The 25,377-nt window shown below is 40.7% G+C and overlaps 2 protein-coding genes and 1 long non-coding RNA gene across 9 annotated transcripts in view; 1 reads left to right on the forward strand and 2 right to left on the reverse strand.

Moving 5' to 3' along the window:
- The window catches only part of EPN3 (epsin 3), a 36,682-nt gene extending 30,660 nt beyond the window's left edge, over positions 1 to 6,022 (reverse strand). For 6 of the 7 annotated variants that reach the window (XM_039342842.1, XM_039342840.1, XM_039342844.1 and 3 more), the window contains exon 1: positions 5,864 to 6,022. The gene's annotated coding sequence lies outside the window, so the exon portion shown is untranslated. Of the gene's footprint in view, positions 1 to 5,474; positions 5,658 to 5,863 lie in introns of those variants that run through there. The other variant, XM_039342839.1, reaches the window with a different exon arrangement.
- Positions 6,023 to 6,032: 10 nt separating this feature from the next.
- On the forward strand, positions 6,033 to 25,255 carry LOC120307745. Its single transcript, XR_005556631.1, has 2 exons — positions 6,033 to 6,740; positions 25,099 to 25,255. It is a non-coding gene; the product is annotated as an uncharacterized LOC120307745 (long non-coding RNA).
- The window catches only part of LOC120307743 (MYCBP associated protein), a 28,892-nt gene continuing 14,631 nt past the window's right edge, over positions 11,117 to 25,377 (reverse strand). Inside the window, exons 11-19 of the mRNA XM_039342837.1 lie at positions 23,665 to 23,854; positions 21,563 to 21,750; positions 20,992 to 21,138; positions 16,595 to 16,915; positions 16,078 to 16,199; positions 14,094 to 14,209; positions 13,732 to 13,841; positions 13,028 to 13,210; positions 11,117 to 11,262 (exon numbers count right to left, since the gene is read on the reverse strand). Coding sequence (XP_039198771.1) covers positions 11,164 to 11,262; positions 13,028 to 13,210; positions 13,732 to 13,841; positions 14,094 to 14,209; positions 16,078 to 16,199; positions 16,595 to 16,915; positions 20,992 to 21,138; positions 21,563 to 21,750; positions 23,665 to 23,854 — 1,476 coding nt within the window. The 3' untranslated portion in view covers positions 11,117 to 11,163. The remainder of the gene's footprint in view (positions 11,263 to 13,027; positions 13,211 to 13,731; positions 13,842 to 14,093; positions 14,210 to 16,077; positions 16,200 to 16,594; positions 16,916 to 20,991; positions 21,139 to 21,562; positions 21,751 to 23,664; positions 23,855 to 25,377) is intronic.

A 25,377-nucleotide genomic window follows, 5' to 3' on the forward strand; every position in this document is an offset into this window, starting at 1 on the left:
CTCTAAAACTTTAATAATATAATGCTTATACATGTCTTTCTTGGGGAAAAATGAGCTTTTTGTTTTCATCGTGGTAGAACTTAATTTTAATGTTAATTTTTATATAGTTTTTATAGTTATATTATGTTGTATACTGCCCAGGACCCCTCTTTGAAGGAGATGGGCTGTTTAGAAATATGAAATATAAATACATAAACTACAAACAAAAAAGGTTGAGAACCACTGCTTTAAAATAGCACTTGTTTTGCATTTATGAAATGTATTCCTGTACTGCTGCATGTTAATAGACAATTTATAACAATCATAAATCCCAAAGAAAAAAGACGATAAAAATAGAATAAAAAGAATAAAAGAATAGAATAGAATAGAATTCAAAAGAATAAAACAAGAGTGTGTTATGAAATGTAAATGTTTAAAATAAAGAACATTAATAATCACAATAAATTTAATCTGAAAGATAGGAATTTGTGTTTGAATCTTTTTTCATAGTTGGGAGACTAACAAGTTAAGTAACATTTTCCTCTGAATTTCTTTAGCCAATAATGAAACTATGGACAAAAGATCTTCCAATCCTGTATCTGGGGTTCATCTGAAATCTTAATTATGTATATCTCTTAAATGTAACCCCTTAGAGAAGCTTATAGAGCAGTGATGGTGAACCCTTTAGAGACCGAGTGCCCAAAAACTGGCCCAGCCCCTGCTCCCCCCTGCCCCACCCCCACTCCACCCCATCTCCCACCCCACTGCCCACAGGGCCACTCACCGCCACAGATCGCCCAGGCAGCCCAGCAGCACTATGGTGGTCACGCCCTCTGCCTGCAGCATCAACTGTGCACGATGAGGTATGAGGGCAGAGTCTTGTCTATGCTGCCTGGCTGCCATGTCCTTGGCTGCGCTGCTCTGTGTAGGCCACACTCAGGGGCGACTCTCCTTCAGGAGGGGCTGCTGGAGAGGAGGAGGTCGTGGGGGGAGGCGAGGCTGGGGCAACGGCATGTGTGCCCACAGAGAGGGCTCCGAGTGCCGCCTCTGGCACCCGTGCCATAGGTTCGCCACCACTGTTATAGAGCCATGGTGGTGCAGTGATTAGAATGCAGTACTGCAGTCTACTTCTGCTGACTGCCAACTGCCAGCAGTTTTTGGCTGTTTGATTCCCACCAGCTCGAGGTTGGCTCAGCCTTCCATCCATCCAAGGTCGGTAAAATGAGGAGCCAGATTGTTGGGGGCAATAGACTGAGTCTATAAACTGCTTAGGGCTGTAAAGCACTGTGAAGCGGTATATAAATCTAAGTGCTATTGCTTTTACAGGAAATTCATTGCAATTCAGTAGTTTTACCTCCTTGCTTTCATATTTTACTTTCTTAAATTACTCAGAATTAAACCTCCTCATACATAACTTTATTTTCTCCATGACTGAAGTGTTTTATAGTTTTACAATCGTGAAACAAACACCGGAGAAGTATGTATGACCCCAAAAGCAGGACAAAAATGAATCATATCCATTTTTCTCTAGGGAAACTCCAAAACCTACAACCTGGGTATATTCCTTCATCCTAACTCAAGGTGAGACACGAGATATCCTTCTCCACCCAAAGGAAATGACAGTGAGTCAGGGATGCAGAATCTGGAAATACATGGCTTGCAGAGTTTCTTTTAAAAGTCATTTCCCTATATTGATTTCTGTACACAATCCAACCCAGTTACTGTTTTTAGAACATACTGGTGCCAGGAAAAATGACCAAAGCCAAGCACAGCACTGTACAGAATTGGTACACACCATCAAAAGAGGTAAAAAAAACAACAAGAACCACATATTTATATAGAAAAGGAATAACATGATGCAACTAAGTTGACTGGAATTGGAGCCTGATATACTTAATATGCTTAAGAATCATTGGAGAATGGAGAAATCACAGCAAAAGCTAACATACTTGCATTAGCTGCAAAGTTAATGACAAGCCACACAAAGCAGCCAGGATGACTCAATTGTTTGAGAACCATCAGCAAGTTGTCACAGTTTCTAAGATGTTGTGTGACTGCATCCCTATGGAACACAGAACTCTAGGACTGAGAAGCATTGAGTATTTATATGATAGCTATAGCAGTGTTTGCTAATAGTTAGTGCCATAGTTAGTGTCTGCTAATCCAAAAAAAGAAAAAAAATCAGAAATGGCAAGGTTTTGGGTGTGCTCCTTACAGAGAAATGCAAGGCGGGCAAATAAAGAAAAGTACCAAGAGGAGGAAATAAATACAGGGATCAAATACTATATAAAACTGTGTGGGGAAGAGACTGATTTATATACTGTATTAGAAAATGACAATGATCAGGTCAAATCATTTGTCCCTCTGGTCCAGCAGATTTTCAGGAATGTCTTTCATCACCTTTTATACTTTTAGAAATGATGAATGTCAAGGATTTTGCTACCGAAACAGCAGGGATATTGCTGGCCTTCAAAGGAATTTCAAGCCAATGGTGGAGGCATTTTGGAAATTGCACATCTGGAAGATGATAGGTGGCCTATCTCAACCGACAGAAATCTGCACGTGAAATGTGTGCTTCCTTCCCTGCTACGATGGCAGAAAATACCAAAAAATGTTGGCAAAGGGTTGAAGAACAAGCTGGAGGCCAAATGAGGCCTTGGCCATGAGTACGCTGGGAAATAAATGAAGAAAGGGGAATGAAGTCTTGAAGTCTGAGCCTGAAAGGCCAATCACGGAGGAGCAACTAAAAGAGGCAGAGAGAGCTTGAGGCTACAGAAGCAACTAAGTTGCAAGTTGGATTCATGCGCAATATTGGTGGCTCCTGGAAAAAAGCAAATCAAAAGAGGTAGGCTGCCAGGTACGTCAGCTCTTAATGAGCTAAGCCAGAGGTCCCCAACCTTTTGGGCACCAGGGACAGGTTCCACGGAGAGAGGTTTTTCCGTGGACCAGAGGGTGCGTGGTTTTGTGTGCTGCCTGCATCTCACAGATGGGGCTTTGCTTGTTTGTGCGGACAGATTGCTGGCATGCTGCGGCCCAGTACTGTTCCACAGACCGGGGGTTGGGGACCCCTGAGCTAAGCAGCATCCCACCAAAGAAGGCAAACAGCTAACTCTAGAGATCAGAATTCACACCTGAGTTTATACAAGGCTATGATAAAAATCTACTTCCTCTTCCTCCTGAAGCAAATAAATACTCTATAGTTCTTTTAAAAAATAATCACTGAAATTTCAGGAGTGGGGTCAGAATTTTTCTTTCTAGACAATATAAAAAAAAATCTGGCAAATACTGGGATGCAGGACCACCCCAGTTGCAAGGACGGTTTTGGACTGGCATGGATCAAAGCAGAGCACTGGAACATGGGCAGTGTTGATTTCTTCCTATGCCCTGAGATTGTGCAGAATGTCTTGTAATTTTAACTTGCATACATCCAAGATTTAGGAGGGTGGGAGAATAACGTTCCCATCGAAGAACTCCTTGCTTTCAAGGCTAGCATGAGCCTTGTAACTTTTCATTGTAAGCTCTAGAAACAAGAGGTAGAAAAGAGAGAATATCTTTGCCTATAGAGTACTGCCAAGGGCGTTTAAAAACAGCAGCTTTTATTGAACACAATATTCCCAGAACACAAAGAGAGAGAGAGAAAGAAGTGGTGTGGTAGATAAGGGAGCAGCACCAGGCAGCCACATATGAAATTACTGCAGTGACCTTGAATAAAAGAGCCATCAGGAAGGGAACAGGAGGCAGTGAAGAGGATAACCAGCAATCATTCCAGACTGCCAAGAATTCCTTATGTTCGTGACACATTCCAGAAGAAGAGCTGCTGCCCAGTCAATAGGGAATGGTAGGGCAAACTCTCCTGTATCCTGATGCCAGGTTTTCTCAGCTGCAACAAACCAGAGAAGGCATCCCTCTCACATGGCTCCAGGTTGTTGTTTTTTTTAAACAGACAAGGCTTGGAAAAAGAGTTTCCTGGTGGACTGGCTCATCATTTCTGAGTTGCCCAATAATATCCTGCCTTGTTTTTGGAGGCATCGTCCATATTTCAGTCCCCATCAGAGGAAAAAGAATAGTCCTAACTTCAGAACTGGATAAATCCAGGGAAAGCATACCAGTGGGAAGAAAATATGGATAGGAAAGGACATAAAGAAGAGGCGAAATGGACTATTTTGCAACCCCCATCAACTTTGCTGCTCTCCCTTTTCCTTCCTTGGTTGTCTCTCCATAGAGGGAAAAGTAGGATAAGCTGCTGTATGTTCCTCAGAGTAAAGGACTTCTCTTTTACTTGGGCATCAAAAGCACTGACAGCCTTGTAAAACTAAGGATGGAAAGAAGCCATTTCTTTTGCTCAGGTGTGGTAGTAAATGAATGGACGCGAATGGCCATGTGGAGTGGTGGAAGCAATTTGTAGCAGAGTATAATTCTCCAGCACTGGAGACAAGCATGAAAGGAAGGCTACGTCACTGGGTATAATCCTCCAGCACTGGGTTCAAGCAGTTGTCTTTAAAACTCCAAGAAATTCGGGGTTTCTGAGAACAAATTTCTCCAGGGAGATTCCCATTTCAAGAACTTTTCCTCTTTTTTTTTTTAATTTGGTTTGTCCCCACCGCTTCTCTGAGAAGTCAAGGCAAGAAACCGACTTCCTCATCCTTTGAAGAAGCTGCTAGACTGGCATCTTAACTCGAACAACCTTCAATTGATTGGAAGGGACTGAGGGGACTTTAAAAATTAAGGGGAAATACTGAAACTGGTAGAATTAGAACAATTCAAACTTTCCACAGGAGTAGAGCTGACCCAAAACACAAAAGCACATTGCCAGAGAAAGCGACCTCAATGGTTTCATAATGCAAGCAAGCAAACCAGCCCTGCTGCAATAGATGCGTTCATTCTGCCAGAGAGGGCTCTGGGCTTCTTCCCCGAGGACTCCTACCTTGATGCCACCTCTGATGGCATCTCTGAAAGAGGGACCTTCCCCAGCTGCGAAACCGAGGAGAAACTTGGGTTGATTCGAGGCGTCCCTTCGAGTCAAGGAGCCCTAGTGGGTGGTCCTGCTCACGGGCCGCCACGTGCTTCGGGACCCTCGGCTGGCACTCACCGCTCTGCCCCCTTGTGCGCGCATGCGACGAGGCGGCAGGCAGCCCAGCCCCACCAGCCGGCGTTACATAATCTTGCCGCGATCCCGGTCTGGTCCCGGGAGCCAGAAAAAGCCACAGGCAAACGAACAAGGGGTGGGGTAACTGGGGTGCCGGCTCGATTAGGAACACACACGCACAACCTGACTACCAGCGTGGAGAACACACACGTACGCACCGGGTGGGGGGAAATCCAGAGGAGTTGCTGGAGGCAGCCGCTGCCTAGCAGAGGCCCGATCTTTCTAACCAAATAAGCGGGGGGAGGGGAGGGGGAGGGAAGCGGGGACCGTCGCGAACCGGCGGCCTCAGCGGCAGCAGGACACCACACCTCGCAAGTAACAAGCAAGAGCCGGGAGGAGGGCGACCGACCTGCTATCCCAGGCTACCCGCCGCGCCACCGTCATTCCGACACTGAGCGAGGGAAGCAGCCTCGTCGGCGCCAACCGCAACCATCGCCTCCTCTCCCTTGCCCCTGCTTTAGGGCAGTATCCTCGGCGGGAAAGAAAGAAGCGAGTATCTCCAGACGTGGCCGAAAACTTCAGGCAGTGGCAGCCGTAGTGCGGGGAGCCCGCGGAGGGGGAGGGGAGGCCACGGGGCGGGCGGGGGAAGCGTCCCTGCGGCTGAGTGTTGCCAAAGTACTGCTGACCCTCGGAGCGGGCTTCACTGCAGTCAGGAGAGCTCTCGGCGTCCAGAACTTTCCTTCACTCCCTCCGCCCTCCCGGATGACTTTTCCAGTCGAGCCGTTGCCGCCGTCATACCTGCCGCCTCGGGTTCCTGCTCTTCGCCAGGGCTTGGTTCGGCAGCGCCATCGGGCAAGAGCGAGCGGAGATGGAGCAGGTTTGCTAGAGACGGATGCGAAGCGATCGCCAACGGAGGAAGAGGAGGAGGGGGAGGAGCTGCGGCAAGAGGGGGAGGGGCCTTCTCACCTCGGGCTTCGCCGAGCTCTTCTTTCCAGGGCCGGGGAGCCCTCGCTGTGGGCGGCAGGTGGCGAGGCCCTCCCCAGCTGCTACCGCAGCCTAGCCCTGCCCACGCGAGCCCACCCGAATCCGTCAGCGCAGCGCTCCGCGCCTAAACCCGCACACCGGGTACCTGGCGCTGAGGTGGGGCGCACCGCCTTTCCACCGCCGCGTCAGGCAGGCCAGGTGCGCGCGCGTTCTGGGTGGGAGGAAGCTTTGTCAGTCCGCCACGGTGGAAAGTTGCTCGGCTCGCCGGACGGGAGTGTTCGGATCATCGCCGGACTCCCCTGCGAGTCCTACCCTGCGGCTGCAACGCTGCTCCTGATAGAACAGGCGTTGGGCACCTTTCTATCCTTTGACCGAACTGCCGCGTACTTTCGCGCCTTCTCTCTGGAAATCTGGAGCGAGATCTGACCGAGAGATTATGAAAGAGGAACTAGTGACTCGCGTGTTTCGGCGGTGTTGTCAGAGGGCACGAAAGGATAACGTGGCCGGGGTCCGGCCAGCCCCTCTCTGCTTTGGGACCGGAGCTGTGCGGGAGGCTCGCTGGTCTTTTCCGTCGCCAGCATTCGTGCTCGGAACCCACAGCTGCAAGCGAGGCCGCCCACCATGCGGCTGATGCTTCCTCAACTCTCTTCAGCGAGATTTTGACAGGCGCGGGAGCCACACTGAAACCGAGGTAAAGCCATTCCCACGAGCGAGGGAACGGCTTTACCATTATAGAGCCTTTCTCCTCCCTTGCCGCCTGCCCCCCCTCCCAAAAAACTCTCTCCAGCTTCTTTTCACGCCCTATTTGAATCGGAGGCGGGCGATTTTCGTGCGCGTGCATTTACCCACCGTACCCACTCTGTTTCCTCATAGTGGGTGATCCCCTCCCATAGTCTCCGGAATGAAAATACCCTCTGTGCTATCCTGCGAACTGGCTCCCTTTTCTCACGAAAGCATGAGACCTCTCTGCATTTTTGAAACCCCACTAAAACACAGGGTGGTCCACGCGCCGGTGTATGGAAGTTCCTCCCCCCCCCCCAGTGGCCCTACCGCTTAGGAAGGTCCTTAGCTTTCCCTTTTGCGCTGGGGGAAAGTTATTAGGGAGCAGCAAGTTCGAAGAAATCCTTTCCAAGCCAAAGTTGCAATTCATCTGGGCAATTGGGAGGTGGGGTGGGGAGCTGGATGGGTCAGCCGATGTAAGACTGCCAAAGAAGCAAGGCCAGGGAGCCAGTCGAGGCACCGGATTTGAGACCTCGTTAAGGATGGCAGGTCTCTTACGGAGACCTATCAGGATGCAATCTAGAGCGCTGCTGCTGTCCTGCACGGGGCCACTGCTGTCCTTGTCCTGGATTTTTCTGGAAAGGTTGGTCAGAGGTTGCTGAGAATTCATCTGGGCTTTTCCCCGGAGATTGCGTGATTACAGCAAACGGCAAAATGCAGAGGGCACCAGAGAGGTGGATTATGGAGCCATCAAATGCAGAAACACTACTACTGACTGTGGCAATGCCAGGAAGTGTGTGTGTGTCATGCTCAGCAGCCCACTGTCATTCTTCAAGTACTGAAAAAAGGGATTTGATCCATCCTCCCCAAACAAATGATATTGGCAAAGATTTTGATATACATGCCATGGTTGATCTGCATTTTTCATCCCTTGGCTTGGACATGGCAGGTGCTTTTTAGTTGTCAGGCTAGTTCTGCAATTAGTAATGAATATATATCCATGACATTTTAAACATACCTGGAATTATAGAACAATCCAGGAATCCAGATTCCTTGAAAAAGAAGTTTTATTCCTGCTTCATTTATAGTTTGCATCAAGGTATCCAATATTTGCATAGAAAAATTTAAAAGCTCTATTGTTACTTTTCAAAGATTTTCTTTCAAAGTAAGAAGCTTGAAAATGCCAAAGCAGAAACGCTTTCTGCAAAGAAAGGTGTAGTAGTAGTGATGGATTTTAATTACTCCAACATCTTTGCGAGAGAAACTTTGCCAAATATGGCTCTTCCAGGAAATGTACATATAACTTTTTCTTTCAAAAGTTAAAGGAAGGCACAAGAGCACATCCTTTAGATCCTAATCAATAAGGAAAACTAGAGGAATATACAGAGAGATGGCTTAATGTGTTTTCCACCAGCCTGTGAGGCAACACAAAGAATGCCAGCATCAATTTGCTCTGTCTTGATAGCCAGCCTCTACTCTGTCCTGTTAACAAAATAGATAGGTGATGCTTTTCTCGGTTTTATTAGAGGCAAATTCAGGTACCGTGATTTGTACCCTATTTTTTCCTCCCACCTGCCAGGCAGGAAAAACAAGCATCAACTGCCTCCATAATAGGAAGGATGAGGGAATCCTCTCTGGAGGCAGGCAGAGGGCAACTAAGGGAAGGGTGGGGAGTGTGCTTGGTAACTTTTAAAGGACCCTATTCCTCCAGGCAGAATTTAGTAGGTGAAAAGCAGCTGTCTCCTCAGATCACTCAAGCTCTTTCTTTCCAAGAAATTACTTTTGGCAGCCCTTACCAGTAGTTGTAAGAAGCAACTGTTCCCCTCCCCTCAAACTCTTCTTCTTCTTGCATTTTGCTGGTGTTTCCCTCCTCTCCCTGTAGTGACTCTCCAGCCCAGGACTCTGCTGCCTTTAGGATGACAAAACCTTCTAGAAAGACACTGATTTCTTTCTAGAGATTTTTTCACCCTTCAGGATAATAGGTCAAGGGTACTTCATTTTGCTGGTTCTACCATCTAGCAGAGCTTATCCATTCTGGTCCCGGAGCTTTCCTAGACTTTAGTGATTATTTCCTTTATTACTGCAAAAGTGTAGTAATATTTACTACCGCAAAAGCAGTTGATTAAGGGTGGGCAAGAACATTCTCCAGACCAAATCAGGTTGTGATTTCCTTCTCCCAATCTTCCCCAGTTTTTCTAAATGTGATCAGCGATCAGAGGAAGGAAGTCAGAAGCAATTGGAAAAGAGGAGCATACCCACAGTCACCAAACCCAATCAACAGAGTCTGGGCAGATTTCAGTTGCTGTTGCATTATCATTAGCATATGCCACATTTGCAAGGTCTGTGTTGGAAGATGATAGAAAACACCACTTTATAACAGGCTAGGCAGGGGTTCTCAACCTTGACAACTTTAAGACTTGTGGACTTCAACTCCCAGAATTCCACAGCCAGCATTGCTGGTGGTGGAATTCTGGGAGTTATAGTCCACATGCCTTAAAATTGTCAAGGTTCAGAAACACTGGTCGTTAGGGGGAAGAGGAAGCATGTGTCCTTCAATGTAACTTAAAGCTAATATCAGGATCTATGGATGTGCCCTTAGTCAAGGAAGTGGAGGTTACAGGAGTAGTAAGGGAGCATGACTGGGAGATGCTGGAATTCTTGATTTGAAAGGAATTTAAACCTGAGTGTAACTAGATTTGAAATGTTTAGAAAGTAGACTTTTATACTTTCAGAGCAATGAAAAATAATCACTTCAAAATCAAACAAGATCAGTAGCAAATAAATTTAATAATAAATAAATAAAAATAGAATTCCAGGGTAGGAAATGCTAATGGAAATGGAAGTCAAGATTTGTGGGAGTTTCTAATGCCCGTGAAACAAAACAAACTATTTGCAGCTGTGTGTTGGGACTACAAAAGGACAAATGTGATTTTATGTTGTATTGACAGACTTATAATTTTCAGTCACAGGGGGATTTGGTCAGATACCATCTCAAGTACTGTTTCCAGTTTCAGATGTCACACTTTTAAGGATTCAGATAAACTGGAATAGATTGAGAGAAGAATAATTAAGGGACCTGAAACAATCCTGAAAAAGTGATTGAAGGAATTGCTTATGTTTAACTTTGAGAAAAATGAGGGAGGACATGATAGCATGTTTGAAATATCCCACAGGAAGTTAGGACTTCACTCTTCTCCTTGCAGAGTGGAGATCTGAAAAAATTGTTTGAAGTTGCAAAAAGGCAAATTTTGTTTGAATGTTAGAAAAAAAAAATCCAACAGAAAGATCAGTTTGATAATGGAACAAATTACACCCTGAAGTGATGGGTTTTCTTTTGCTATAGGTGTTTGAGCAAGGGTTAAATATCCTCTTTCAATGATATTTTAATCATTCATGGATGGAGCAGGAAGTTGGAGATGACGACATAAATGAACCCTTCCAACTCAATGTCTGGGTGATTAAGATAAAGGCCTCATTGACGTTACTTATGTTTGAAGTTGGCTGAAAAGTACACAGAAAGAGGAAAGGGGCTTGCGAAAACCTTTTCCCCTATTCATATTATATCTCTCCAAGACAAAGTGGCTGAGACATTTATTGACTTCCGATGGCAACAATGGATCTATCAGCATGGCAAAGTAGGAGGCTGAGAGCTGTATTTGGCTGGTAGGCACCCAGTAATCCATCCAAATAAAAATTATAATGTACCCTCGCAGTCAATTATGTGACGGTGATTGTATGAACTAGATATTCCCATACAACACACATGGGCAAGCTGTAAACCACACATGGCTCACAACTGCTCTCTTTGTGGTCTATCATCACTCCACTTACTTTTTCTCCATCATCCAGCAGTTTAGCCATTAGGTGGGCTGCCAGGAAGAGATTGTTTCTGAATACAATCGGAACAGGAAAATGGCAAGCTTAATAAAGACAGTGAAGCAGTTGAAGTCTCTGTTCCCATACCTCACTGTGCTCCTTAGTGACAGTGATGTTTCAGTTGCTGATAACAGAAGTGGAACAATAGTGAATTTGATAAGGACTACTGAATAGGGGCCTCAACTTTATGAGAGAGGAGAGGAGGAGCGGGAAAGGGAAAGGGAGAGAGAATGAGCACAGTATATAGATGGAAAAATCAATTCAATTCACTTGCACAGCTCTTAAGGATTTCCACTGGGCCAAGGTGGCTACCTCCATATACCATCAATATGAAAATATTGGCTTCATATACCTAGTTAATATTCTTCAGCTGGCGAGAGAACTTACTGTATTCAAATGTATTTGTCTACAAAAAGCCTGCAGGAAAGACATAATTTCTAGTCTTTCATAAATAAAACTTCTCTGATACTATTTATGTGTGTGTACATATATAATTTATTTTGTTATAAAAATACCACTTAGACAAAGGAAGCTTTAGTCTTCTCTAGAGCATTCTTCTTTACAGTTTCAAAGAGGAAAACCATTTTGTTCACCATTGAATTCAGCAGTCCATAAACCTGAATGAAAGATCAAATTCAAATAAGCTTTTGTTTATAAGTAAATACTGAGTCTATGTGGATATACAATGAACCAAACCAACATAGTTTTACAAATAATTTTATTTTTCCAGAACAAATATTGCTCAAGAGGGTATTCTGTAATAGTTTATACCATACATTTGGACAGTGCTTTTTTTGTAAAAAAAAAAAAAAAAAAGGTGCTGAACTCACACACGTCATACAACCCGCCTTGCCTACCCTACAAGATTTACCTGAAAAAAACCCTTCAATTTTTAGTTTATCTAAAAGACTAGGATTTTGTTCAAGGCAACTCTTGAAAATCCGTTGAAAAAAGGTGCTGGAACTCTGTTCTGGTGCGTTCTATGACCAAAAAAAGCCCTGCATTTGGAAACCTAAATTTGTTGCTCCATACTTGAAGGTAATGTACAGTTCATATCTGAAAATTATTGAAACTGAAATCCAACAAATAATACATCTGAAGGGTGCCAAATTAGAGAAGTCGGCTAGAGAACCCATGCCTGGAATGCATTATGTAGCTATAATAATCTGTTCCATATGTTTGATATAAAATGAGTTGAGTGCATGCTATTAGGAGTATTGTGTGGAGGGAATCAATTGCTTGTTCTACATACTTGCCCTGGAGTTGAGGCTTTGCAGGCTAGTTTGTATACTATCTCTGTATGGAACTGAAGCCCAGCCCAGAGCATAACTTTACACTGGCTAGGGCAGAGGTCCCCAACCTTTTGGGCACCAGGGACGAATTCCATGAAGAGAGGTTTTCCATGGACCGAAGGGGGCCTGGTTTCATGTACTGCCTGCATCCTGCGGATGGGGCTTTGCTTGTTTGCGCGGACTGGTTTCTGGCATGCTGCGGACCGGTGCCGACCCATGGACCGGGGGGTTGGGGACCCCTGGGCTAAGGATTTTGAAAGTGCCTAACCAGGGAAAGCAACTACCGGTATATGCTGATACTAAACCCCTTTTGTCAAGGTTTTTTTTTTCTTTTAATTCATCCACTTTGTTATATTATAAAATAAATAAAAGCTTACTGTATATATGTATTTTAGTTGGGACTATTTAATAGTAAAATACTAGTTAAATGTATGAAGCTTTGGTTTTTAGTGAAGACAGAGATTGTATTTATTTAAAAGATTTGTATGGCTGCCCATCTTAAGCAACTCTGACAGCTTAAAACAACTATGGCCAGAAGAAGTGACTATATTACTTCCTATTTGGTAATATATTGGTGCAACTTATGTATTATATGATTCATTCTGCTTATTTCTCAACAATGTTTGACCTCAGCAGCCCATATATCCTTTCAGATTAGCCATCCAAGTTTGCATGGAGGCAGTACTTGATAGTGGCTCTGTTTTCCTTTTGTCTGGATGGGAATTTCCAGAGAGTGGCACTGAGAAACTAGTATTAAACCCCTTGGTAATCATGTATAGGGCTACTACATGATTCCAGACTTCCCAGTGCTATTTAATAACTACATGAAGCATCCTGATATCTCTTCTGACATAACATACCACAAGGGAATTAGTCAGTTGAACAAAGGGCTATAATCACTGTAGTTTCCCCAGTGATATTTGCCCACCAATGGGCTGTGATTTTTTGGGTATCCAGTAAAGACTTTTCTGCTCATTCAGGATTTTTACTCGTGTAAATTTGGGGCTGTTATAAGTTTTCTTTGGTTTATTATGAGTGTTGTTTCATTGTTGAGTATTTTCCCTATTGTAAAGTGTATATACAAACTTACTTCAACATAGAGTTTTTCACGGTATTTTTCCTGCACAATGGGATCAATTTGTTCTCGGCGTAACTGAAGTTCTGCTTCTGAAGATTCCAGTGAGAAAGAGAGAGCATCCTTTGTTTCCTTCATGAGAGTCTTTACTTTCTTCTCTTCTTTTCCTTTGCCTTTTCGGCTATTTGGACGTTCTTGCTAAGAAAGATGCAATTACACCAAACGGAGATCAGAACAATGTGATTTGCATAGTTTCAAATACCACAGAATATATCTGAAACCAACAGCACTTTCAGTAAAGGGTTACTCAGATGAAAAAAAAAAACTACAAAATTCTTTTTATCTTTCATTTATCTCCCAGATGCAAAATCTGAACTCTCAGAGCCTTATATAATATCCCCAGAATATCACCCCCAAATTGCTATCACTCTGAAATTTTTAACGTGAGAAAAGCAAAATTAGAAGGATATATGGAAGATAATCACACTCTTTAATCTATTCAATATAATATATATTAAATTTAAATGAAATCAAATGAACTGTTTTTCCTGCTTCCACCCACTTTTCAGTTCAATTTTGCTTATTTTTTGCACTGAAGTTCTGTATACCACCCACAGGCCAAATGTAGTCTTCAGCCTGAAATAGATTGCATAATGCAGTTTTATTTGATTAAGCTTCATTTTCTATATTAATTTTGAAGGTACCAATCACACATCTACCTCTTTGATTGCCTTTCCTTTTTCCTTTTCCTTCAAAGCAGTTTTCTTATCTTCTTTCTGAACTTTCCGATCTTCTTTGACAGCCTTTGCAACAGCTGATTTTACCTCGGCTGGAAAATAAGTAGGATCATTTTCTTCCATTTAGGATTAATCATTATTTCTGATTAGTGGAACAACCCTCTTTCTGATTAGTGAGCAAACCCTCTGGCAAGCAATAAGCTGGAAACATTAGTAAAATTTTAAATGCAGTTTAGGAAAGAGGGATGATATTGACTTTATACCTGAATCAAGCAGGAACTGTCCACCGTTCTTAAGGTGTACATTTTCTTAAGAGTTACTATTGAATTGACTGGCGAACCTACCTAGTTCTTCGGGAGAAGTTTCAACATAAGTGTCTTTCTCAGGCATACCAAGTAGAGACCTGAGCACTAAGGAGCAGTTCACCAGCCCCTCAATTACTTCTCGCCACAACTGGAAACTAATAGGAAAAAGAAATCTGATTTTATTTCTCTTTGGAAGGAGAGACAAAGGAGACACGTCAACATTCTGTTACTGCATTTTTATGGTTTTCTCTAAATCAAAGGCAGACCCAAATTTACAGGAGCTGTTGCTAATTTAAGTAAAAATCTTTTGAATTATTCTCCAAAGGCAGCGTTTCCTAAATAGGTGGTTTCTGTAGCACAAGGTTTTTGTTTTCAGAATAAATTTTAATTAAAAAGAGATGCCAACTCCATCAGATATGATTATTCACCCTGCTCCTTAAATAATAATCCATACATAAAAAGAGAAAAGAGATTTGGGAACAGAACAAGGCTTTTATACATAAAACCTCCAGTGAGAGAATCTGATTGCCCAACCACCACCCCCCGTAAAAAATATCAATGATTCTGTGCCAGTCATCTTAGAATGGAAGGTGGCAACCATGGAGTATTAATTCATACACAGATGCACTGGACAACCAGGAATGAGAATAACTTGTATCTATTTCATCACTGGGAATAAGTGAATTACCTAAAAGCCCACTGCAGAGAAACAGCAGAATGAATCCCACTAATAAAAGAAAGATGTAAGGCTAGAACAGCATACATGGAGACCCAGGAGACACTGTATGGCTGGATTCATTTTTCACAATACATTCATATACTATATTTAACATGTCTAATTCCATTTTGAGAACTGCTGTTCTTCAACAATCCACCAAGGAGGGGAAATCTTTGCAGGGATGGGGATGAAACTCTTAATGAGATTTACAAGCCAAACTCTTAGTTTCTTCCAATTTACCTGACCTTCTTAGCTTTCCAAAAACAATGGTTAAGCAAATGAAGGATTAAATCTGAGAAAAGCCTCATCATAATTTGCTGTTATAAACATTTAAAAAGCAAAAAAAGATTTTTTTTTTTTTAAAAAAAAGGTATTGTTGTTACTATTATTTAAATTTCCCAAGGTTGTATTTTACAAGAGCTTTGGAGTTCTCAAACAGGTTTCGGGTGAAAAACAAAAAATTGTCCAAAACAGTGAACAGGTTTGTTTGTGAATTTCCCATTAACATTTTTACTGAATTATTCAGCTCCACAATTGAAACTGGAAATTTATTTCCTATCTAAGTTAATATTTTATATAGAATAAGTTTATTGTTCCTGATGTCCCAAATAAGAGATCCATAAATCGGAGTGGACTGTAGCTGTTAAGGCCATTTTATGGGCTTTCAAACACATTGGGGAATTGACACTAATACAGTGATATCATTTGGGGAACAAGATGAAAATTTTTGTTTTTAAAAAAGCATTTTGAAAGTTGGAGAGTTAAAATAATGCTATGCTAGATGTGTATTTCTCTCTCTCAAAAAATGTATTAAATTGCATTGCTAGTTGCTAGAAAACTTAAACAGCACAAGCTTGGAAACTTCAGAAGTTACCAAGGAGAGGTTCAAGTCATATTTTGCTCACTTCTGTCCTAAATCAAGCTTGCTAGCTAATAAATCAAGGGCATTTCCTTAGAGAAGAAAATAGAATCTGTGAATTAGTATGCAAATGTTGGAGTAAAAAAGAGAGAATTGGGTTTAGCCAGCCAAAAAACTGATTTGTGACTCCAAACTGAAATGCTATTATTTTCCACTAATCGACCTTGCAAGGCTGATGTCAGATTATAAAGGAAGATGGAACAGAACAACGAATGGATATTGCTCTGAGCTATCTGGAGGAAGTGCCACATAAAGAAAAATGAGATTTGCTAGCTGCCCTGTATTTTTCCTCACCGACTGTACAATGGGTTTATTTTAAGACTTTTTGCTGCCAATATTAGGTATGCAAAGCAACGGGTGGAACAGCCTACTCCTATGTACCGTACCATATTTGGTACAAGAGATCTTTCTGAGTTGTCAGGGGAGCAGTACAAAGTTCCATTGCTGCTTTATTGAGCTGAGCTAGGGCAACTTCCCGTTCTTCTTCTTCAGGGACTGTCAGCAATGTCTAAAGAAATAGAAATCAGTATCATTTTTTCTCTCTAAAATGCACACACAAACACAAGCAGAACTACAAATATTTACATTCAGTCCAAGGTCATAATATCTAAAGGGTGTCAAATTATAAAATGGCAGCCTGAGCAAAAGAGATGTGCCAACCTTCCTTTACTTCAGTCAATAGTAATGCTAGTGAAATTGGGCACAGTTAGTCGGGCTTGCAAGTGTCTCTTCCTTCACTCACCAACAGGGAGACTACTTGAATGGGGGGGGGGGGAAGGTGCCTATGGACAAGGTTCAAATCTTTCCATTTTCCCAAATAGAAAATATTGGACATTTTGGTAAAAGGATGGGATTCTCTCAGAATATCCTCAGACTGAAGAATAAGAAACCTCATTCACATACCTGCCTAAAATCAGCAACAGAAAGGTTCCATTCCACATGGGGGGCCTCCTCTACTTGAGCCACGTCTTCTATTTCAGCCCTACTCGGTTCATCCACCAGTTCTTCCAACCCAAGCCTCTTTGTTACGGAAGCAGGCGAGGAAACACTTTTAAGCATATCCTCAGGACTTTTCTGAGAGTCTGCAGTGCTTTTGGATGGAGAAGAGTCGCTGACAGTGCTTTTTCTCCGTCCTTCGTCTACATTCACTTCTACAGGTTGGGGATTCATAACTGCGTTCCACAATTCATGAAGCCCCTTTACAATTTGGTGATTGTAATGCAGCTGTAATGAGAGAGATGACAAATGAAATGGCATATATAAGGAATCAACAGATTCTGACACATCCTCTCATCGAGGTTTCTGTAATGGAGACCTTTCTGAATTTGTATGTATCTTGATACTTCAATCCATATATAAAACAAAAAGTGGCCCCACATTTGCTCTGGGAGCATACTAATTTATTATTTTAAAAATCAGATACATTGGCAACAGTTCGTTATGTTAATTTCGTGGAGCATCAGGTGTTATGGTGCTTCAGCCAACAGCTTGTATTTTATCTCTTACTGGTTCATTTTTTATCTAAACTGACTTAATAAAGAAAAGACCAGGAATGTCCACAAAGTACTATAGCACAAATGGATGTGCTATAGTGCTTGATTCCTTTCATTTGAATGACTGAGAAATGGTTTTACCATTTGCGGTGGGACTCATTGCCTTTCTCTTTTTAGCACCCTGAATGCATCGTTTCCTATGTACACTGGTATTTAATATATCTATTCTATTCATACACTTTCTTTTAAATAATTATAGAGGTCTAAAATAAAAATCATTTCCTTTCTGCCATTCACCATTTAGATATTTGTTTTACTACTACTACTTCTTTTACCTTTCCCAAACAGAGTAAAAGGCACATTTTTATGCATTTGTAAGTCAGAAATATTTTCTTGCCAATACACAGGAAATAATTGAAGTACACCTTAATATATATCAGCATATAACTTGAGACTGCAATTATGTACACAAATGGAGGGCAACTTTATGGCAAACATTGTATTTCACATTTTATTTTACTATTATAAAGTTTCTTGGCATTGTTCAGTTCTAGACTAAGCACACACAGACAGAAATGGGGCTTCAGAATTTTACTTTATCTTGCAAATGTTTATAAGGATCAGCTGGCAGAACTGGCATATGTGTAGTTGCACATGGGCTTTCACTGGCCAATAACAGAACTAGAAGCCTCACAGGCAGTGATTCTAGGATAAACTTTTTAATAAGCTATGTTTATTTCAAGAATGTAAAAAGCCTGCTAAAGAAGAAATCCAACTGACAGAAAAATAGAGCAAATGGATGAATTTGTGCCTTTTGGTACAATGCCAACTAAAGTTGGGGAAACAGATGAAGACAATTTTAAGACATGAAAATGCTGATGGAAAGTTAGTGGTTAGTATGTAATCTGTTGTAAAGAAGAAATTATTGCCAAATGAAGGGAAATGGTTGTGTGCAAGAATGTGGTTCTTCTACAATTCTTCCCAGTGCCCACAGCAATTAATCCAGCTGAAATTGGGAATGTGGAAGGGAGAAACCAGCAACATAATGGCTGAAGTTGACAGTTGACTGTTTCTTCATATGCTTCAAAAACAGACCTGAATTATGTTTTGATCTGTCTTTCTACATTTGGAAATCTTGTCCCAAGGACCAGTTAGGTTGCTCCTTGACCCAAGAAGTTGTTCCCAATCTGGCAGTGCAACAAAAGATCTTACAAGTTGCCTGCCGATTGGGCATGCCTATTTCCTTTGTCAGTCCAACAAGGAGCACATAATGGAGCCCTTCGCAAGCCAGTCCCTGAGTTTATGTTAATAGAAGTTTACTACAAGTAGGGAAGATCTAATAAGACAGGAAAAGTTACAATTATCATTGTTTGGAAGAATTCTTGTGGTAAAAATGAATGTGCTACCTAGGGAGATTTTTTTATTTCAAAGAATACCTGTTTTGATAAATGGCAATGGCAAAATGCATATCCAGATTTACATGGCAAGATTAAAAACCAAATATTGAATATAAAATTCTTTAAGATGCAGAAGAAAGAAGAGGACTAGATTGCCTGATATTAAATTTATTTTGCTGTCTGCTATTTGATTTGGATGAAAGAGTGGGTTTTGCTGAGAAATAAAATGCTAAAATTAGAAGAATATAATCTGTGGTTGGCACGGGTTTTTGTGATATCATAAAGTTAATGTAGATTTCAAAAATCAGTATATAAGAAGTGCCATATTAAAGATATGGAATACATATAAACCCAGATTAGGCCCCAAAATACTTTTACTGGTCTCAGCACAGGAAACATTTTATAGAAAAGAAACAGCAGACAAAGAAAATGATTAACGTATCAAGACTTATTAATACAGGAAGAAGGCAACTCAAGAAATTAACTGCAGGGGCATTTAATTTCCAATGGTTTTCATATGAACAATATAAGACAGAATTTGGAAATCAATAGGGCACAAATGATAAACATCTAGTTGCAAACATACTATATATTTTTTGTTCAGATTTGAAACTGAAGAGAAGCAAATTAAGATTACATGATAAAATAGGCTAAGAATTTTGGCTACAGTAGCTCGCTTAATGTCCATTCATTTAGCAACTGATCAAAGTTATGATGGCACTGAATACAGAGACTTATGTCCAGCCTGAGATTCTGACCATTGCAGCGGCCCCACAGTCACATGAATAAAATTCTGGCTCACTTGGGCCCACCTACATTTATGACTGCCTTTTGGCAGGCCGCTTACTCTCTGCCACCAATTGTCCCCCTCCCCCCCCCCCAGCTCTGCCTTCTACCATCACATCCACAATACTTCCTGCTATTACTTTTCTGGCCAAGATCTTCTTTCATACCAGGGCAGCTAGGGCTTCTCTTGCACTCAGCCTGGTCCTCCATTTACATGCCACCCAGGACCTCCATTTGTGCGCTACCAAGGCCTTCTAATCAGGTCCTTCTATCGCACCAGCATAACTAGGACCTTTATTCATGAAACATGGCCTTAGGCAGGGTCTGAATGGAGACCCTGGCTAGTACACAAATGGAGGCCCTGAGCAGGGTATAAACAGAAGCCCTGGCTGGCATGTTTAAACAGAGACCCTGAGTAGCCAACAAGAGAAGCCACCAGTGTGAAAAAGGCAGCAGAAAATAAGGCCCCTGGCAGGCGGCAGGGGTAGGTGGGTAGCCCAAAATGTAGAAAAGGGTGGGAGATAGGCAGGTGGAGGGAATTCAAGAAGAGACAGAGCAGGCAATCTTACCAAGGCTTGGGGCTGGGATGGTGGGGATGGAGTGGATCCTTACCTAACAAGGCGAGGTGGAATTTAGTTAATATGGCAAGGGAGATTGCTGGGATTGTGGTGCTAAACAATGTGGCCATGTGACATCACCACATATACGACCGCATCACTTAGCAACAGAAATTCCAGTCCAATTACCATTGTTAATGAAGGACTACATGTGTAATATATAAGTGGATCAATGGGTGAGAATGTGTATAAAGACACTGATATTCAGATTGTGTTATACTTTAAGAGCTAAGTTTTAAGAGATAAGTTTTTCATTTTCTTTGACACCAAATAAATTATCAGAGATGTACAAAAAATACTTCTAGTCAATACTAGAAATGCAAAAAACATGAAGGGACTTTATACTATGCAAAAAATTAGAAATAAATACATAATGATGATACAAAAATTTTTGAAGTTTAATATTGAGATGAAATCAGAACTCTTTTTTTTTGGAACTTAGGAATGGTCCATTAGAAAAGAGTTATGGAAGATTTTATATATGATAACATCAGCAAGATTAACATATGTACAAATATGGAAAAATATTGAAGTACCCACAATGGAAGAATGGATTGTGAAGATGGCAGAAGTAGCGGGATGGCAAAGTTCATCTGTTGTATCAAGGACAAGATAATAAATTCTTTTTAAAAAGACTGGAAATCTTTTATAGACAAAATGGAAAAAAAATGAAATGATGATTTCTGGATGTGATGGTTGAGAAAAGATTGAACGTGGAACTGAAGGGATTATTGTAATGTTAAAGAGGAAGGAGGGGTAAGTTTGTAACTGCTGTAAAGGGTGAAAGTCATTTGGTTTCCCCCCTTAACTGTATTATTTTCTGCACTTTTTTTCATTCTTGTCTTTATATGTTTTTGTATTTATTTTTTACTTATGTACAAACTTCTATCAAAATTATTTTTTTTAAAAAAAAGAAGGTTCCCAATTCTCTCACCAGTATCAGCCCCATATTATTTATTCTCCCTCCCCACCCACATCCCCCATTCCCTGTAAAGGACAGAATATACCTCTGGATTCTTTCTGTGAAATAGTTCTTCTTCTGTGACATAAGCATCAACTGGGGATCTTACTCGTGCAGGTGTTCGAATCCGATTAAGTAAGTCTTCTAGATTTTCTTCTACTATAAGGGCAATTTCTCGAGCTTCTAAGTCTTTCTGGAATTTCAAGCAAAATAATAGTATACAGTTTCTAACTTAATGTGTCATGTGAACATAGCTTGTCTATGTATAAAATGTATGCCTAGATAGGCCATATTCACGTTAACACATTAAGCTAGAAAATCTGGTTAATTTTACCCCATCATCACAAACTTTACCAGGCTTTATAGCAGTTGTAATTTGAACTCCAACAGTTGCCATTTTGGATCTGTGCTAACATACAGAATCATAATTCAGTAATACTTCCACACCTCCCTCTATAGAAAACCTCATCGGAAAGTTTGTTTTTCTGCAAGCAATTAAATATTAGTTGCAATGCAAATCTACTCATCTTTCACAACATCCAATCTTAGAAGCAATGTAAACTTGGAGCAAAGTGAACTTCTTCTACCATGTATCTCATGAAAATGGGTTTGGTTACCTCCAGATCCTCTCTCAGTTTAACTGTAGTATCTTCATAGAGTGCAATTCCCCATAGAGTAACTTGTAACATAGCTCCTCCTAATAACTCAGGATGAGTACTAAACTCCCAGGATTCACTGAAAATGCCTGCACTCAATGATTTAAAGATGAAGGAAAAATTTATGGTTTCTCCAGGTAGGATAACACCTGTGGGAACAAAAAGCACATACTGGGAAGGACAGAGGACCACAGACTCTGGCAGGACACCTGATTTTGTTCATCGTACTGACATTCCCAATCTTTTCCCCCATCATAAGAGATAATTAAAATACAAAAATAATATAATAAAAGAAGAAACAATAATACATATTAATAATAACAAAAGTTACTAAGAAAATAATAAGGCCACCAAGAACAATGCATCCAAGCATATTTCAAGATGAGAATTCTACTTTATGTTATATTTTTCTCTCTGGAATTCCTTTAAAAGCCAGGATTTAAGAGTACTCCTAAAACATAATAAGCCCAGGATTCAAGTATCCTCCAAATGCTTCAAAAGAACTTAAATTAGCTAACAGAAACCTCATAAGCAAACTGTTTTATGATAAGAAATGAGTTTGCAAAACTATCTAAAGAAAAGAATGCAGAATACTATGGGCTGATTACATTTGCATTATTTTTTACATAAGCAGAAGATGGATCTTGGACATAAAAAGATTAATAGAACAGTCAAATTCATCAAACTCTTTTAAGTTTAGGCTATTGTTGCAGTAAACAAATTAGGATTATAAAAAATAATGAAAAACAGACATTGCTTTCCAGTAAAGATATTATCAGCTTTCCTTTGCACCTTTTTTTGCATGGTATCTCCCAATGTTAAAACCAAACAATGAAAGCAATTTGTGTGTAAGATAAAAACATTAAAATGCATCAAAATTATAGACATGTTAATAACCACATACTGTACTGCATAGTTTTCTGTACTTCTAAGGACTTTAATAATAATAATACAAGGAAAAATAGCCAATTCTGCCTGTGAATCCCAACTTTAATCTAAACAATTTATTTTTTATTGGAAATGCTATTTAAGATGAAGATTTTTTTTCACCCTGGCATATCAGATTGTATTATATTGTTTATGAAATAAATGGAACAAGCATTGAACTTTGGGATTGTTTGTTCACTCAGACTGCCCACTGGGAACACAGGAGGATGCACATCAAGCTTTAGTAATAGTTAAAGTCACAAATGTGCAAAAATTCAGAGAACCCAAGTACTTTTAAATGTTTGCTTGAAAACATAGGAAGATGATTCAGTTACTCCTAGGGATGCTTCTGTTGACATTGTTCTCTTGACATTGCTTTGTCAGAATTAGGATATCAGAGAGAAAGAACCAGTCCATTTTCTTCAGCATCTCTTGAGATCTTTTTGTAAGGTGTGATGATGATCGAATTGGCATGATTGATTTGATCTATTGTATAAAATTCAGCCATATAGGGAGATTTCTCTTCCAATATATATTAAACTTTTATATCAGCCATCACAAGCACAGACAGTTTTGGCTGCCCCTAGAATGGTGCACCACTGTTGCATGAACTGGACGTTGCCAGTTTGCTTCCAAGTTATTGGTTAACAATTTCAAAGCCCTTCATGGAACGGGACCAGGCTATCTGAGGAACTCTCTTGCCCAAATAGGACTGGTGGCCCATTCCACTCAATTCAGCAAAAGGGGCATGCTGTAGACCCTATCAATCAAAGAGTTTTGATGTTTAGGATCAACGCCTTTTCTGCTATGGTCCACCCTCTTTGGAACATCTTCCCACCTGAGTCTGCAACCTTTTGGCCTTCTGGAAGGTCATTAAAACCTGGCTCTGTCAATTGGCTTGGGCTCCAGTTGGGGACGCTCTATGCTAGAGGGCCTGGTAGATGAATAGGGAAAATGCCTCTACCATACCGTTCTGCCTTTCATTTTTTAGTTTTCTATTTACTATTGTTAGTATTTTAATATTTATTATTTTAAATGTAAACTGCCCAAAGTTGCTTGCAGAGTGAGATGGAAGGCAAATGAATGAATGAATGAATGAATGCTTGACTTAAAAAAATAATAAACAGATCACCCACCTGATCTAGTATTAAAGTAAAAATTCTGTATCCCTCTTTTTGTTTTCTCCTGAAAAGTAAAAGGTGGAGGTAGCCTCTGCCAGTCATACCAGATGGCTGTTGTGCCATCATTGCTCACTGTGAGGCGAGATTCAGCTTTATCACCTACAAGAATTTCAAAGGTGACCCTGGCTGCAATGCCAACTTCACCCTATTGGAATGAAAGAAAACAAACTGCCAGGATGTTTACTTTTTTCCTTGGCTTTGCCCAACAAAGAGCTAAAAGTAAATGTCGGGTTTTAGTTGCATTAAAGTATTTTTATTATATTACTTTAATAATTATTATTATTAGATCATTGGTATATGGATTTCTCCTTTACACTACCCAAATTGTGTTTTTTTTTTATTCTACTATATCAGACAGCACTGTCAAGAGGATTAAAATCTAATGAGCAACTAACTTATAAAAAATTAAGAAACACCAATGGATGGTGAACCTTTTGAGCTTGACATGTCAAAAATTCAGAAAATGCCTAACTTGAGTTTGCTGGTGTGTCACACAAACATGCACATATGCACCATGCACAGACACATGGACAAAAGAGACAATTCATAACAGAAAGTTGCAAAAAGTGTATGAGCTCTGGTGGCACAGTGGTTAGAATGCAGTATTGCAGGCAAACTCTGCCCACAGCAGGAGTTTGATCCTGATCAGTTCAAGATTGACTCAGCCTTCCGTCCTTCTGAGGTCGGTAAAATGAAGACCCAGATTGTTGGGGACAATAGGCTGACATTGTCAACCGCTCAGAGAGGGCTGTAAAGCACTATGGAGTGATGTATAATTCTAAGTGCTATTGCTATTGCTTTGGACAGTGAGATAGGCAACATATAATTTTAATAAATAATAATTTAAAAATTTACATAATTGTAAATATTTTCTATTTGTTTTGTCTAAAAAAAAAATGACCTATCTGAGGCAGCTATGAGTTGCATGAGACCTGAAAACTTCAGTGTCTTTCAGTCTCCCAAAAAAAGCAGACAAGCATGAACTGTTCTCACTCTTTTTTTAGAAGCTCCAAAGATCACACGAGAGCAGGGCCCTTGCATGTGACTGGTCTGGAGAACACTGGTCTGGAATACACCATATTCTCCTCTGGTCTCTAGAGCTTCCAAAAAAGTGCAGGAAGTTCTCACATGTTTTTCAGAGGCTGCAGAGGCTGTGACTTGAGTGACTTCTAGAGGTTCTGGAACCTGCACGAGAGTACAATAGATTCTCATACAGTCTCTAGTCATATCACCAAAAATCACACTGTTGAGAAGCATTCATAGGTTTGCCATCACCGCAATAGTGTGTCTTCTGTTTGTGATTTATATGGAAAATGTATGCAGAACATACAGATTCCAGATATACAAATCAACAGTACTTAATTTTTTATTCCCATTTCTCATCAACAGACTCCTTTTACAACATGTGGAACTTCAACAGCTATTAGAAGATCAGATTTCTAACCTCAATACCAGGTATATGTTTCTCCTCAAAAAATGGTGGCCATCATGAAATCCTTTATAAATTTGCTCTGATGGTTTCCTATTAAAACTGATTCAAACAAAAGCATATTGGTTTTATCTTATTTGTGATGGCAGTTACTGCTACTTTTTCCAAAGACTTTTACTCTCAATTTCTATGAGGTGAATATTACAATCCAACTGGGCAAGCATCCTATTAAATGCTCC

Source organism: Crotalus tigris, unplaced genomic scaffold, assembly GCF_016545835.1.
Source record: "Crotalus tigris isolate CLP2741 ecotype Arizona unplaced genomic scaffold, ASM1654583v1 scf7180000017814.3102382, whole genome shotgun sequence".
In the NCBI taxonomy this organism is placed as follows: Eukaryota; Metazoa; Chordata; class Lepidosauria; order Squamata; family Viperidae; genus Crotalus; species Crotalus tigris.